Source organism: Ranitomeya imitator, chromosome 5 (genome assembly GCF_032444005.1).
Source record: "Ranitomeya imitator isolate aRanImi1 chromosome 5, aRanImi1.pri, whole genome shotgun sequence".
Taxonomy (NCBI): domain Eukaryota; kingdom Metazoa; phylum Chordata; class Amphibia; order Anura; family Dendrobatidae; genus Ranitomeya; species Ranitomeya imitator.
The window spans coordinates 677,368,060-677,382,613 of NC_091286.1; the positions used below are offsets into that span (position 1 = coordinate 677,368,060).

At 37.1% G+C, this 14,554-nt stretch overlaps 1 protein-coding gene across 2 annotated transcripts in view; it reads left to right on the forward strand.

The window, feature by feature from the left end:
- The window catches only part of TFAP2D (transcription factor AP-2 delta), a 111,500-nt gene that overhangs the window by 3,572 nt on the left and 93,374 nt on the right, over positions 1-14,554 (forward strand). For both annotated transcript variants that reach the window (XM_069728349.1, XM_069728348.1), the window contains exon 3: positions 4,752-4,812. In XM_069728349.1, the coding sequence (XP_069584450.1) occupies positions 4,752-4,812 (61 nt within the window). The remainder of the gene's footprint in view (positions 1-4,751; positions 4,813-14,554) is intronic.

Consider the following 14,554-nt stretch of genomic DNA (forward strand, 5'->3'; position numbering starts at 1 on the left):
CTATCTATTATCTATCTATCTATTATCATCTATTATCTATCTATCTATTATCTATCTATCTATCTATCTATCTATTATCTATCTATCTATTATTTATCATTTATCTATCTATTATCTATCTATCTATCTATCTATTATCTATCTATCTGTCTATTATCTATCTATCTGTTATCGATCTATCTATTTATCTTTATCTATTATCTATTTATCTATTTATCTATCCACTATCCATCTATTATCTATCTATTATCTATCTATTCATTATCTATCATCTATTTATTATCTATCTATCTATTTAGGGAGAGATGTATTTAAATATGTATATATAGACGAAAGATGTGTGTATATATATATATATATATATATATATATATATATATATGTATATATATATATACCTATCAATAATATAAATACAGATATACATAATAGATAGATGTAGATACAGTACTATGTATAAAAATACATATTATGGATAGGTGTATATATATATATGTGTGTGTCTGTGTGTATTTATATAGTCATACATTTCTATATGTATAAATATATATACATACTTATCTACCTATCCATAATAAATATATATATATATAACACACATATACCTACATGTATGCACATATATGTATCGGTTATCTATCTATCTACAAAAGGAAATGACAAAGGTATCAGCACTGTAGGGTGGGAGCCTCCCATGTATATACCAAAACTTCAATACTGTCCAAAAAATAATGGAGGCAGCACACCAATATGAGATAAAAAAAAATGACCTGCAATTTATATATTTAAACGTCATGTGGCGACAATTCGGTTACCAAAGTGTGAACCTTTTTTTTTCAAGCTAGATAAATGTTCCACCATACCTTTAGAATTCAGATATAAGTGAGCTTTTAAGTCAATAGACACCTCTTTGTATCTAGTTTGTAAATCAGTAATTTAAGAATGCTGCAGAAATAAACCCCTAAAGAGGATACTTTAAAATGATGAATAAAATGGCAAAAAAGTGAATAGAAAAAAAAAAAAAGTTAAAAATTAGAGCGAACAATAAACATACTGTAAAGGTGGTGTTAGTCTAATAAACACAAAAAGAGAATTAAAAAAATGACATCAGTGTAAAACATAAATAGGATGAAAGGGAAGGGAGGATTAATAAATGATTAATAAATGAGAATTAAAATGTATATATATATATATATATATATATATTATATATATATATGTATATATATATAATAGAATTACACATAAAAATCAAATGGAAAGATAATCTGAAAATGAGAGTATGAGGATGAAAAATATAAATAAGATAAAAGAATAAATACAAGTGTGAGAAAACATTAAGTATACGGATAACTATAATAATAATAATACAAATAATAAAAAACTAATAAAATAATAATAATGATGATAATGATAATGATTCTACTACTGCTACTAATACTAATAGTAATAATGGTAATTATACTTCCACTACTACTACTGCTACTACTACTACTAAAATAATAATAATAATAATAATAATAATAATAATAATAATAATAATTCCAATGATTATCATCTAAAACATAACTAAAATAAATTGCATGGAAATAAAAAAAATAGATAATAAAACTAAAGAAAATGTATAAAACTTAAAAGTCAGAGTAAGTGATGGTTTGTAAATGACCCAGGGACAGGCAGGAGGAAGCTGAGTAATTGTTGGCCGCTGAGTAAAGCAGGGTCGGGTGACTTTGGATGTGTCAGGGGGTAAATCCCTGTGTTTTGCGCCCCCAGGACAGACCCTCTAATGGAGATAAACCCCCCGAATTCTCCATGGCACACCGACCTTTCTTTTTTTCTTCTTTCCCTCGTCTGCTGCCGGTTCCCCCAATCTGTAGCAATGGTTCGGGCATTGTCACCGAGCATGGCATCATTCAAAAGAGGGATTAGAGAACGTGCAAAAAGGGGGAGACAAAAGCTAATTCCCCGGCAAAAGGACACCGTAGTTTATCCAATTTGCGACTTAAACCGATTCAACTGGTCATTTATGCAATGTAATCCGAGCAAGCAGCAGGTTACCAGCCACAAAGAACATAAAGAGCTGCATCATATCACAGCCATAATAATATCACATCCATAATATTATCACAGCCATAATGTTATCACATCCATAATGTTATCACATCCATAATATTATCACATCCATAATGTTATCACATCCATAATGTTATCACATCCATAATATTATCACATCCATAATGTTATCACATCCATAATGTTATCACATCCATAATATTATCACATCCATAATATTATCACATCCATAATGTTATCACATCCATAATGTTATCACATCCATAATATTATCACATCCATAATATTATCACATCCATAATGTTATCACATCCATAATATTATCACATCCATAATGTTATCACATCCATAATATTATCACATCCATAATATTATCACAGCCATAATATTATCACATCCATAATGTTATCACATCCATAATGTTATCACATCCATAATATTATCACATCCATAATGTTATCACATCCATAATATTATCACATCCATAATATTATCACATCCATAATGTTATCACATCCATAATATTATCACATCCATAATATTATCACATCCATAATATTATCACAGCCATAATATTATCACATCCATAATGTTATCACATCCATAATGTTATCACATCCATAATATTATCACATCCATAATGTTATCACATCCATAATAATATCACATCCATAATGTTATCACATCCATAATATTATCACATCCATAATATTATCACTTCCATAATAATATCACATCCATAATATTATCACATCCATAATATTATCACATCCATAATATTATCACATCCATAATAATATCACATCCATAATATTATCACATCCATAATATTATCACATCTATAAGATTATCACATCCATAATATTATCACATCCATAATGTTATCACATCTATAAGATTATCACATCTATAAGATTATCACAGCCATAATGTTATCACAGCCATAATATTATCACATCCATAATATTATCACATCCATAATATTATCACATCTATAATGTTATCACATCCATAATATTATCACATCCATAATATTATCACATCCATAATATTATCACATCCATAATATTATCACATCCATAATATTATCACATCCATAACATTATCACATCCATAAAGCAAGATACAAAATAATAACGATCATCAGAAGAGTCTGGAATAAAGAATGTTTTGCCAAATTCGAGCGATTGTGTCTAGCAGGCCCCTTATTATGGGAGGTAATGATCCCTTTCGGTGGGTGTTTTGCCCCCGTGGGGTAATTAATGCCTGAGATGTAAATAGACGTCCTTGTGTGGGATGGTAATTGAGCCCCCCAATACTTCGCAGGGTGTTTAAGTCAGGGGAACAGATGCAAACAGTCTGCGGCTGCTGGAAGCATCTTTGAGTCCCCTAAAAAGATTTTCCACGGGCAACAAAAGCCCCTGTCACCCCTTCCCCATCACCGCGGTAATTTATACCGAGCCGCCGAATTCTCTTCTATCCGGATCATAATCACTTTAAGGCAGAACTCAGACGTGTGTGTTACATTGTGGAGATCTGCTGGGGGCACAGGGGTGCCAGGGCCCGACTGCCTGAGCCCACCACTGCCAGCCTGGACATTATAGCTGGAGATTATAGAGATTAGGAGCTCAGCAACAGGAAACATGGAGACTTCTACTCATACATATGGAATATGGCTTATAATAATCATTATTATTATAGTGTGTGTGTATGGAAGGGTCGGGGAAGGAGAGAGATGACAGAGAGAAGGATGGATAATAGATAGAATAGATGATAGATAGATAGATAGATAATAGATAGATAGATGATAGATAGATAATAGATAGATAATAGATAGATAGATAGATAGATAGATAGATAATAGATAGATAGATAGATAGATAATAGATAGATAGATAGATAGATAGATAGATAATAGATAGATAATAGATAGATAGATAGATAGATAGATAGATAGATAGATAGATAGATAGATGATAGATAATAGATAGATGATAGAAAGATAGATAGATAGATAATAGATAGATAATAGATAGATAAAAATAGATAATAGATAGATAAAAAAAATAGATAATAGATAGATAATAGATACATAGATAGATAGACAGATAATAGATAGATAGATAGATAATAGATAGATAGATAGATAATGGATAGATAATAGATAGATAGATAGATAATAGATAGATAGACAGATAATGGATAGATAGATGATAGATAGATAGATAGATAATATATAGATAATAGATATATAGACAGATAATAGATAGATAGATAGATAGATAATAGATAATATATAGATAATAGATAGATACATAATAGATAGACAGATAATACATAGATAGATAGATAATAGATAGATAGATAGATAATAGATAGATAGATAGATAGATAAAAGACAGATAATAGATAGATTCATAGATAGATAATAGATAGATGATAGATAGATAAATTATAGATAGATAATAGATAGATAATAGATAGAAAGATAATAGATAGATAATAGATAGATAATAGATAGATAATAGATAGATAGATAATAGATAGATAGATAGATGATAGATGATAGATAGATAATAGATAATAGATAGATAGATGATAGATAGATAGATAGATAGATAAAAGCTTGTGCTGTTTTCTTATTTCCTATTTTTTCACTGCTGAATTTCCTCTTGCAGGGATCGGTGGAGGCCCAGTGTGGACTGGTCCTGAATAGTCAGGGTGGTGTGATCAGACGAGGTAGGTGTCCTGTCCTCCTCTTCACCAATCTGTGTATTATTTGTCATTCTTACTGTACATCCGGAAATGCTCATAGACTTTCAGGCAGATATTATATGATGTTCATCCCTACAGTAAAGATTGTTTGAATTTGAGTTTAATGCTGTTAAATTGGACAGAGTCAGTGCCACATGGGCACACAGCAGGTTTACGGTGTCTTTACAGTGACACTTGCTGCAGCCGTCATTGTCTGCAGCGGTCTGCTTATTGGACACTACACCTTCTGTTTCATGTTTCCTTTCTGTTTTGCGTTGTATTGTGGGGATTAAATGGTTAACTGTAAGTTACAGTATAAGGCGTTTAGATATAAAGACCGCAGATAGTATTATCTTTTCCAAATATTCATTCCTACTATCTATCATCTATCTATCTATCTATCTATCTATCTATCTATCTATCTATCTATCTATCTATCTATCTATCTATCTATCTATCATCTATCTATCTATTATCCATCTATCTATCTATCTATCTATCTATCTATCTATCTATCTATCTATCTATCTATCTATCTATTATCTATCTATCTATTATCTATCTATCTATTATCTATCTATCTATCTATTATCTATCTATCTATCTATTATCTATCTATCTATTATCTATCTATCTATCTATCTATTATCTATCTATTATCTATCTATTATCTATCTATCTATTATCTATCTATCTATTATCTATCTATCTATTATCTATCTATTATCTATCTATCTATTATCTATCTATTATCTATCTATCTATCTATCAATCTATCATCTATCTATCTATTATCCATCTATCTATCTATCTATCTATTATCTATCTATCTATTATCTATCTATCTATTATCTATCTATCTATCTATCTATCTATCTATTATCTATCTATCTATCTATTATCTATCTAATATTGATCTATCTATCTATCTATTATCTATCTATCTATCTATTATCTATCTATCTATCAATCTATCTATCATCTATCTATCTATTATCTATCTATCTATCTATTATCTATCTATCTATCTATCTATCTATCTATCTATCTATCTATTTTCTATCTATCTATCTATCTATCTATCTATCTATCTATCTATCTATCTATCATCTATCTATCTATTATCTATCTATCTATCTATCTATCTATCTATCTATTATCTATCTAATATTGATCTATCTATCTATCTATTATCTATCTATCTATTATCTATCTATCTATTATCTATCTATCTATCAATCTATCTATCATCTATCTATCTATCTATCTATCTATCTATCTATTATCTATCTATCTATCTATCTATCTATCTATCTATCTATCTATCTATCTATTATCTATCTATCTATTATCTAATATTGATCTATCTATCTATTATCTATCTATCTATCTATCTATCTATCTATCTATCTATCTATCTATCTATCTATCTATTATCTATCTAATATTGATCTATCTATCTATTATCTATCTATCTATCTATCTATCTATCTATCTATCTATCTATCTATCTATCTATCTATCATCTATCTATCTATCATCTCTCTCCTGTATGAGCCTTTTATACACAATATTACTGCACAGACTGGAGCTGTAGGAGAACTGGTAGGAAAACACTGTGAGTAGCAGCAGACTGCAATAACATGTAACCTCTAGATTCCACGGAGTAATATTCATATTAATTGCAGTAATTCAAAAATAAAACATTAAGGGAATGCTTATATAGTTGTGTATTAATATATATACACAGCCAAACTCAGCCCAGCTGTATCTTATATATACCAGTGAGTGTCTGTGCTTACATACATGTGCTCCTCATAATGGGAATGCTGCGCCCAGCAGTGAGGACCGGTGATTTCCTGCGGCAGCGCGGTATAGAGAGGTGCTGAACGGACAGCTCCGCTCACTGCGGCACCGGCACCTGCCCTGCACACATTACTATTATTATTACTATTATTATTATTATTATTATTATTATTGTGCAGCTCCTACATTGATACAGCACTATGCATTCAGCCTTGAGAGACAATAAGACAAAAATATTTTATCTTTATCTCTATGTGTAGCTATAAGAGTCTTAGACTAGTACTATGTACAATACTACACAGGATTTATTTTTATACATCACTATGTAATATCCAATACTATATCTATATGAGACATGTTTATTAATATGGGCAGATCTGGAAACATGTAACCACCAGCTAAATACAGAGCAAATTATAGGATATAATAGTGATAAAAATAGCATGGACTGTAAGGATAACTATTCCATCCAAAGGGACATTATGTTCTATCTATCTATCTATCTATCTATCTATCTATCTATCTATCTATCTATCTATCTATCTATCTATCTATCTATCTATCATCTATCTATCTATCTATCTATCTATCTATCTATCTATCTATCATCTATCTATCTATCTATCTATTATCTATCTATCTATCTATCTATCATCTATCTATCTATCTATCTATCTATCTATCTATCTATTATCTATCTATCTATCTATCTATCTATCTATCTATCTATCTATCTATTATCTATCTATCTATCATCTATCTATCTATCTATCTATCTATCTATCTATCTATCTATCATCTATCTATTATCTATCTATCTATCATCTATCTATCTATCTATCTATCTATCTATCTATCTATTATCTATCTATCATCTATCTATTATCTATCTATCATCTATCTATCTATCTATCTATCTATCTATCTATCTATCTATCTATCTATCATCTATCTATCTATCTATCTATCTATCTATCTATCTATCATCTATCTATCTATCTATCTATCTATCTATCTATCTATCATCTATCTATCTATCTATCTATCTATTATCTATCTATCTATCTATCTATCTATCTATCTATCTATCTATCTATCTATTATCTATCTATCTATCTATCTATCTATCTATCTATCTATCATCTATCTATCTATCTATTATCTATCTATCTATCTATCTATCTATCTATCTATCTATCTATCATCTATCTATCTATCTATCTATCTATCTATCTATCTATCTATCTATCTGTCTATCTATCTATTATCTATCTATCTATTGTATCTATCTATCTATTATTATTATTTATATAGCACAATTAATTCCATGGTGCTGTACATGAGAAAGGGTTACATACAGGGTTATAGATATCATTTACAGTAAGCAGGTTTACAGTGACAGACTGGTACAGAGGGGAGAGGACCCTGTCCTTGCGGACTTACATTCTATGGGATAATGGGGAAGAGACAGAAGGTCGGGGGTGCAGCAGCTCTGGTGGTGGTGAGGCGTGGAATCTATCTAGTATCTATCTGTTATCTATCTATCTATCTATCTATCTATCTATCTATCTATCTATCTATCTATCTATCTATCTATCTATCTATCTATCTATCTATCTATCTATATATACAGCTAAATGGGTAGATAGATACAGATATATTTAGATTGTTAATGTATAACTCTATTGTATATAAATATAATAAATTAAATTTTTATATATATATATATATATATATATATATATATATACAGTATATATATATACTGTATATATATATATATATATATGATTTATTTCTTATTTTTTTCAGTATTATTTTTTGACCTTTTGCTTTTTCTACACCTCAGAAAGCCAAAGGCTTGACCTAGAACTCAGTGAGGGAAGTAGTGAATAGATGAGGGGCGCAGTTTTTCGATCCGTGGACGCGAGCGTTATGACTACATCTGCTTTCATCTAGGATGTGTTAAATGTACACAAAAACCGAAAGTCCGTGTAATCTACCATCGCAGGGTGGATCCATTGTTGTCTGTGATCAGGGTAGGAGAAGACTTAGAGCGATGCCGTTCAATGGGAACATTAATAGGGAATGTGGAAATATATCTCTGTATATAAATGTGCTGCTATAAGAGGTGCCATGTGTCACCCATTCCCTGAGACCCTCCACAGTTTTATACACAGCTGTGACTAATGTTAACATGAAAGATTTTCCTTTTCCGACTTCAGGCCTAGTATCCCATTGGTCCTTTCGTACAGATGGGTGTTGTTCGTTGTTCGAGCGCCTTGTTTCGGGGAATGTTCTAGCACAAGGCCTGGGATCATAGGGTTGAGATATAATATTTGCAGCTGAAGTGACGCAAAGATCCCGCTGCTATCACTTCTCGTTAATGGTGTGCACCGCATCCCCTCCAGCTCCTCCACTCTCCCCATCACCGCCAATAATCTTTACTCTGCCCGCTTCTTGTGTATCGATGCTTTTTGCCGCCTGAGGCGCCTACTTTGATATGCTAATATTTCCGAGTAGCAAACTCTGCAGAGATCATATTAATGTTGTTCATACAGAGTCGAGCTTTTGCCTTAGTTGAATATTCAGATAACCAATTTCAAAAGAAATTACTAAGAAGCCGGGCTGCTATTTACAGGAGCAGGCAGTGGTTTTTAATCATTAAAAAAAAAAAAAAAATACTTTTTTTTTTTTTTTTTTATGTATCATTTTTTTTTTTTTTTTGAGAACTGATGCTTAGTTAAAAAGATCAGTGTGTTTTCTGAAGAATTTGTTTGATAAAAAAAAAAAAAGTCAAATGTACAGCTGTATGGAGTGGAGCTTAATGTATAAGGTTGGGGATGAAGACAAAGAGAGAAAGGAAGAAAAAAAAAAAAAGAAAAACGTGGTGACATTTTGGCCCGTACCGTTTCATGATATCTCGATGATGGAGTCCAAAAAAAAACTCATGTTCCTCTTTGTGATCATGCAGCCTGGACGCCCCAGGCAAATTTCAAAAAAGCTTAAATACTACTATCGCCTCTAGGCCATGAAGAGAGGACAAGACTACCGGCAACAAGGTTTTTTTTTCTTCCATTTGCCCTTGGCAACGCAAAATACAAACTACTTTGAATCAAAACATTTTTTGGGGAATTAATATGATCTGAAAATCCTTTCAGTTTTAAAAGATCTTGAGATTGTCAAATCGCTTAGAGGTGACTGACATGCGGATGGCGAGGCGTTTACTGCGAAGACGGAGATGTCAGATCTTATTTGGTTAAAAACTCTAGGCCAGGCCTGAATCACTGCAGTAATGTCTGCCACTTAGCGGAGGGCCATTCATCGATGCCTGGATGCCCTGGATGCCAGGGCAAAGGGTTCACTGGAGGCTTCAGTCAACGAAAGCGAGAACCACCCAACCCACCACTCCATGAGTCTATGTCTGCTAAGGAGCAGGAGGCTGCTCACCGATGCCAGGATGCCAGGGCAGAGGGTTCACTGGAGGCTTCAGTCACCGAAAGCGAGAACCACCCAACCCATCACTCCATGAGTCTATGTCTGCTAAGTAGCAGGAGGCTGCTCACCGATGCCAGGATGCCAGGGCAAAGGGTTCACTGGAGGCTTCAGTCAACGTAAGCGAGAACCACCCAACCCATCACTCCATGAGTCTATGTCTGCTAAGTAGCAGGAGGCTGCTCACCGATGCCAGGATGCCAGGGCAAAGGGTTCACTGGAGGCTTCAGTCAACGTAAGCGAGAACCACCCAACCCATCACTCCATGAGTCTATGTCTGCTAAGTAGCAGGAGGCTGCTCACCGATGCCAGGATGCCAGGGCAAAGGGTTCACTGGAGGCTTCAGTCACCGAAAGCGAGAACCACCCAACCCATCACTCCATGAGTCTATGTCTGCTAAGTAGCAGGAGGCTGCTCACCGATGCCAGGATGCCAGGGCAAAGGGTTCACTGGAGGCTTCAGTCAACGTAAGCGAGAACCACCCAACCCATCACTCCATGAGTCTATGTCTGCTAAGTAGCAGGAGGCTGCTCACCGATGCCAGGATGCCAGGGCAAAGGGTTCACTGGAGGCTTCAGTCACCGAAAGCGAGAACCACCCAACCCATCACTCCATGAGTCTATGTCTGCTAAGTAGCAGGAGGCTGCTCACCGATGCCAGGATGCCAGGGTAAAGGGTTCACTGGAGGCTTCAGTCAACGTAAGCGAGAACCACCCAACCCATCACTCCATGAGTCTATGTCTGCTAAGTAGCAGGAAGCTGCTCACCGATGCCAGGATGCCAGGGCAAAGGGAACGTAAGGGTGAAGAAACAATCCCATCACTCCATGAGACTATGTCTGCTAAGGAGCAGGAGGCTGCTCACCGATGCCAGGATGCCAGGGCAAAGGGTTCACTGGAGGCTTCAGTCAACGAAAGCGAGAACCACCCAACCCATCACTCCATGAGTCTATGTCTGCTAAGGAGCAGGAGGCTGCTCACCGATGCCAGGATGCCAGGGCAAAGGGAACGTAAGGGTGAAGAAACAATCCCATCACTCCATGAGACTATGTCTGCTAAGTAGCAGGAGGCTGCTCACCGATGCCAGGATGCCAGGGCAAAGGGTTCACTGGAGGCTTCAGTCAACGAAAGCGAGAACCACCCAACCCATCACTCCATGAGTCTATGTCTGCTAAGGAGCAGGAGGCTGCTCACCGATGCCAGGATGCCAGGGCAAAGGGAACGTAAGGGTGAAGAAACAATCCCATCACTCCATGAGACTATGTCTGCTAAGGAGCAGGAGGCTGCTCACCGATGCCAGGATGCCAGAGCAAAGGGTTCACTGGAGGCTTCAGTCAACGAAAGCGAGAACCACCCAACCCATCACTCCATGAGACTATGTCTGCTAAGTAGCAGGAGGCTGCTCACCGATGCCAGGATGCCAGTATGCCAGGGCAAAGGAAACATAAGGGAGAACCACCCAACCCATCACTCCATGAGTTTATGTCTGCTAAGTAGTAGGAGGCTGCTCACCGATGCCAGGATGCCAGAGCAAAGGGAACGTAAGGGAGAAGAAACAATCCCATCACTCCATGAGTCTATGTCTGCTAAGTAGCAGGAGGCTGCTCACCGATGCCAGGATGCCAGGGCGAAGGGAACGTAAGGGAGAAGTACCCAACCCATCACTCAATGAGACTATGTCTGCCAAGAAGCAGAGGGCCATTCACCAATGCCAGGATGCCAGGGCAAAGGGAACGTAAGGGAGAAGTACCCAACCCATCACTCCATGAGTCTAAGTCTGATAAGTAGAAGGTGCCATATATCAATGTCTGGGTGCCATCTATAAATGCCTCGGTGCCATATATCAATGCCTGGGTGCCATGTAACAATGCCTGGGTGCCAGGTATCAATATCTGAGTGCCATGTACCAATGCCTGGGTGCCATGTATCAATGTCTGGGTGCCATATATCAATGCCTGGGTGCCATGTATCAATGCCTGGGTGCCATGTATCAATGTCTGGGTGCCATGTATCGATGCCTGGGTGCCATGTGTCAATGTCTGGCCGCCATGTACCAATGCCTGGGTGCCATGTATCATAGCCAGGGTTCCATGATTCAATGCCTGGGTGCATTGTACCAATGCCTGGGTGCCATGTACCAATGCCTGGATTCCGTGTACCAATACCTGGGTTCCATGATTCAATGCCTGGGTGCCATATATCAATACCTGGGTGCCATGTATCAATGCCTGAGTGCCATGTACCAATGCCTGAGTGTCATGTATCGATGAATGGGTGCCATGTGTCAATGTCTGGCCGCCATGTACCAATGCCTGGGTGCCATGTATCAATGCCTGGATGCCATGTACCAATGCCTGGATTCCATGTACCAATACCTGGGTTCCATGATTCAATGCCTGGGTGCCATATATCAATGCCTGGGTGCCATGTACCAATACCTGGGTTCCATGTATCAATGCCTGAGTGCCATGTACCAATGCCTGAGTGTCATGTATCGATGAATGGGTGCCATGTGTCAATGTCTGGCCGCCATGTACCAATGCCTGGGTGCCATGTATCATAGCCTGGGTTCCATGATTCAATGCCTGGGTGCATTGCACCAATGCCTGGGTGCCATGTACCAATGCCTGGATTCCGTGTACCAATGCCTGGATGCCATGTACCAATGCCTGGATTCCATGTACCAATACCTGGGTTCCATGATTCAATGCCTGGGTGCCATATGTCAATGCCTGGGTGCCATGTACCAATACCTGGGTGCCATGTATCAATGCCTGGGTGACATGTACCAATGCCTGGGTGCCATGTATCGATGCCTGGCTGCTATGTGCAAAAGCCGTGGTGCCACGTACCAATGCCTGGGTGCCATGTATTAATGCCTGGATTCCGCGTACCAATACCTGGTTGCCATGTATCAATGCCAGGGTGCCATGTGTCAATGTCTGGTTGCCATGTATCAATGCTTGGGCGCCATGTACCATTGCCTAAGTGCCATGTATCAATACCATGTATCAATGGCTGTGTGATATATTTTAATGCCTGGGTGCCATCTATCAATGCCTCGGTGTCATACATCAATGCCTGGGTGCCATGCACCAATGCCTGGGTGCCATGTATCAATGCCTCGGTGTCATACATCAATGCCTGGGTGCCATGTACCAATGCCTGGGTGCCATGTATCAATGCCTCGGTGTCATACATCAATGCCTGGGTGCCATGTATCAATGCCTGGGTGCCATGTATCAATGCCTGGGTGCCATGTACCAATGCCTGGGTGCCATGTACCAATGCCTGGGTGCCATGTATCAATGCCTGGGTGCCATGTACCAATGACTGGGTGCCATGTATCAATGACTGGGTGCCATGTATCAATGACTGGGTGCCATATACCAATGTTTGGGTGCAATGCACCAATGCCTGGGTGCCATGTACCAATATGTCACAGATCCCAGGGAACATAACTTTATCATCCCCTCTGCTCACACCAATATGTCATTAACCGTGGTTGTTTGGTTGCCCAGTTCTTTCTGAGGGGGATTTATTTATATCACACTTCCCAGTTCCGGTTTGGAACTTGCAGCTCTCTACCTCCCCCTTACCCTCAAGTCAGCCAGGCTACTGCACCTAGGATAACTAGTCGCCTGAAAAGCTGCCTTACTTTGTAATGGCTAATGGGCACACTGCAGCGAGGGCAATATAACTACTCCCATTGAGGCGGGAACAATAATTATCAACGCCATCCGTCGCTACCAGGTGTCCCAAGCGCGCAGGACAAATCAGCTGGCACCAGCTCCGATTTCTTAATTAATATCAGGTCCGGAACCAACCCAAATTAGTAGCGTAATTCACTTCTGAGTACGTTACAGAATGTTATAGAGCAAGGAGAGACGAAGCTAGTAATTTTATATATTTTACTCCAAAAGATCGGCAGTGTTTACAAAAGGGTAAAAAGATATTATAAAATGCACTAACTTTCCCCAACTCTCCCTGGTTTCTGTATGTCTCTGTATATTGCATTGATTTTCTATGGTATGCACTGACTTTCCCCAACTATCCCTGGTTCCTGAATGTCTCTGTATATTGCATTGATTTTCTATAGTATGCTGTGCTGCTTACCCATCACTCAGCATCCACTGTGTATTTCACTGCTCCAGTGTTTGCAGCATCTCTGAGTGGTCAGTGTAACCCCTCCCCCCTTTTTATGGCCTTTGTTTAAATGTCTGGCCACACACACACCCACATTCTCTCACAGCTGAGCAGTATTAATCCCAGATATATTCAGACCTAGAAGTCTGATCCAGACTTTAGTCTGATCCATGTATCTTTCAAATTCCATCTTTCAAATTACAGATTTATAATTACAATACTTTGAAATAGACTTGAATTGGACTGGAATTGACTGTAAGGTAAAGGAGTATAAAACCACT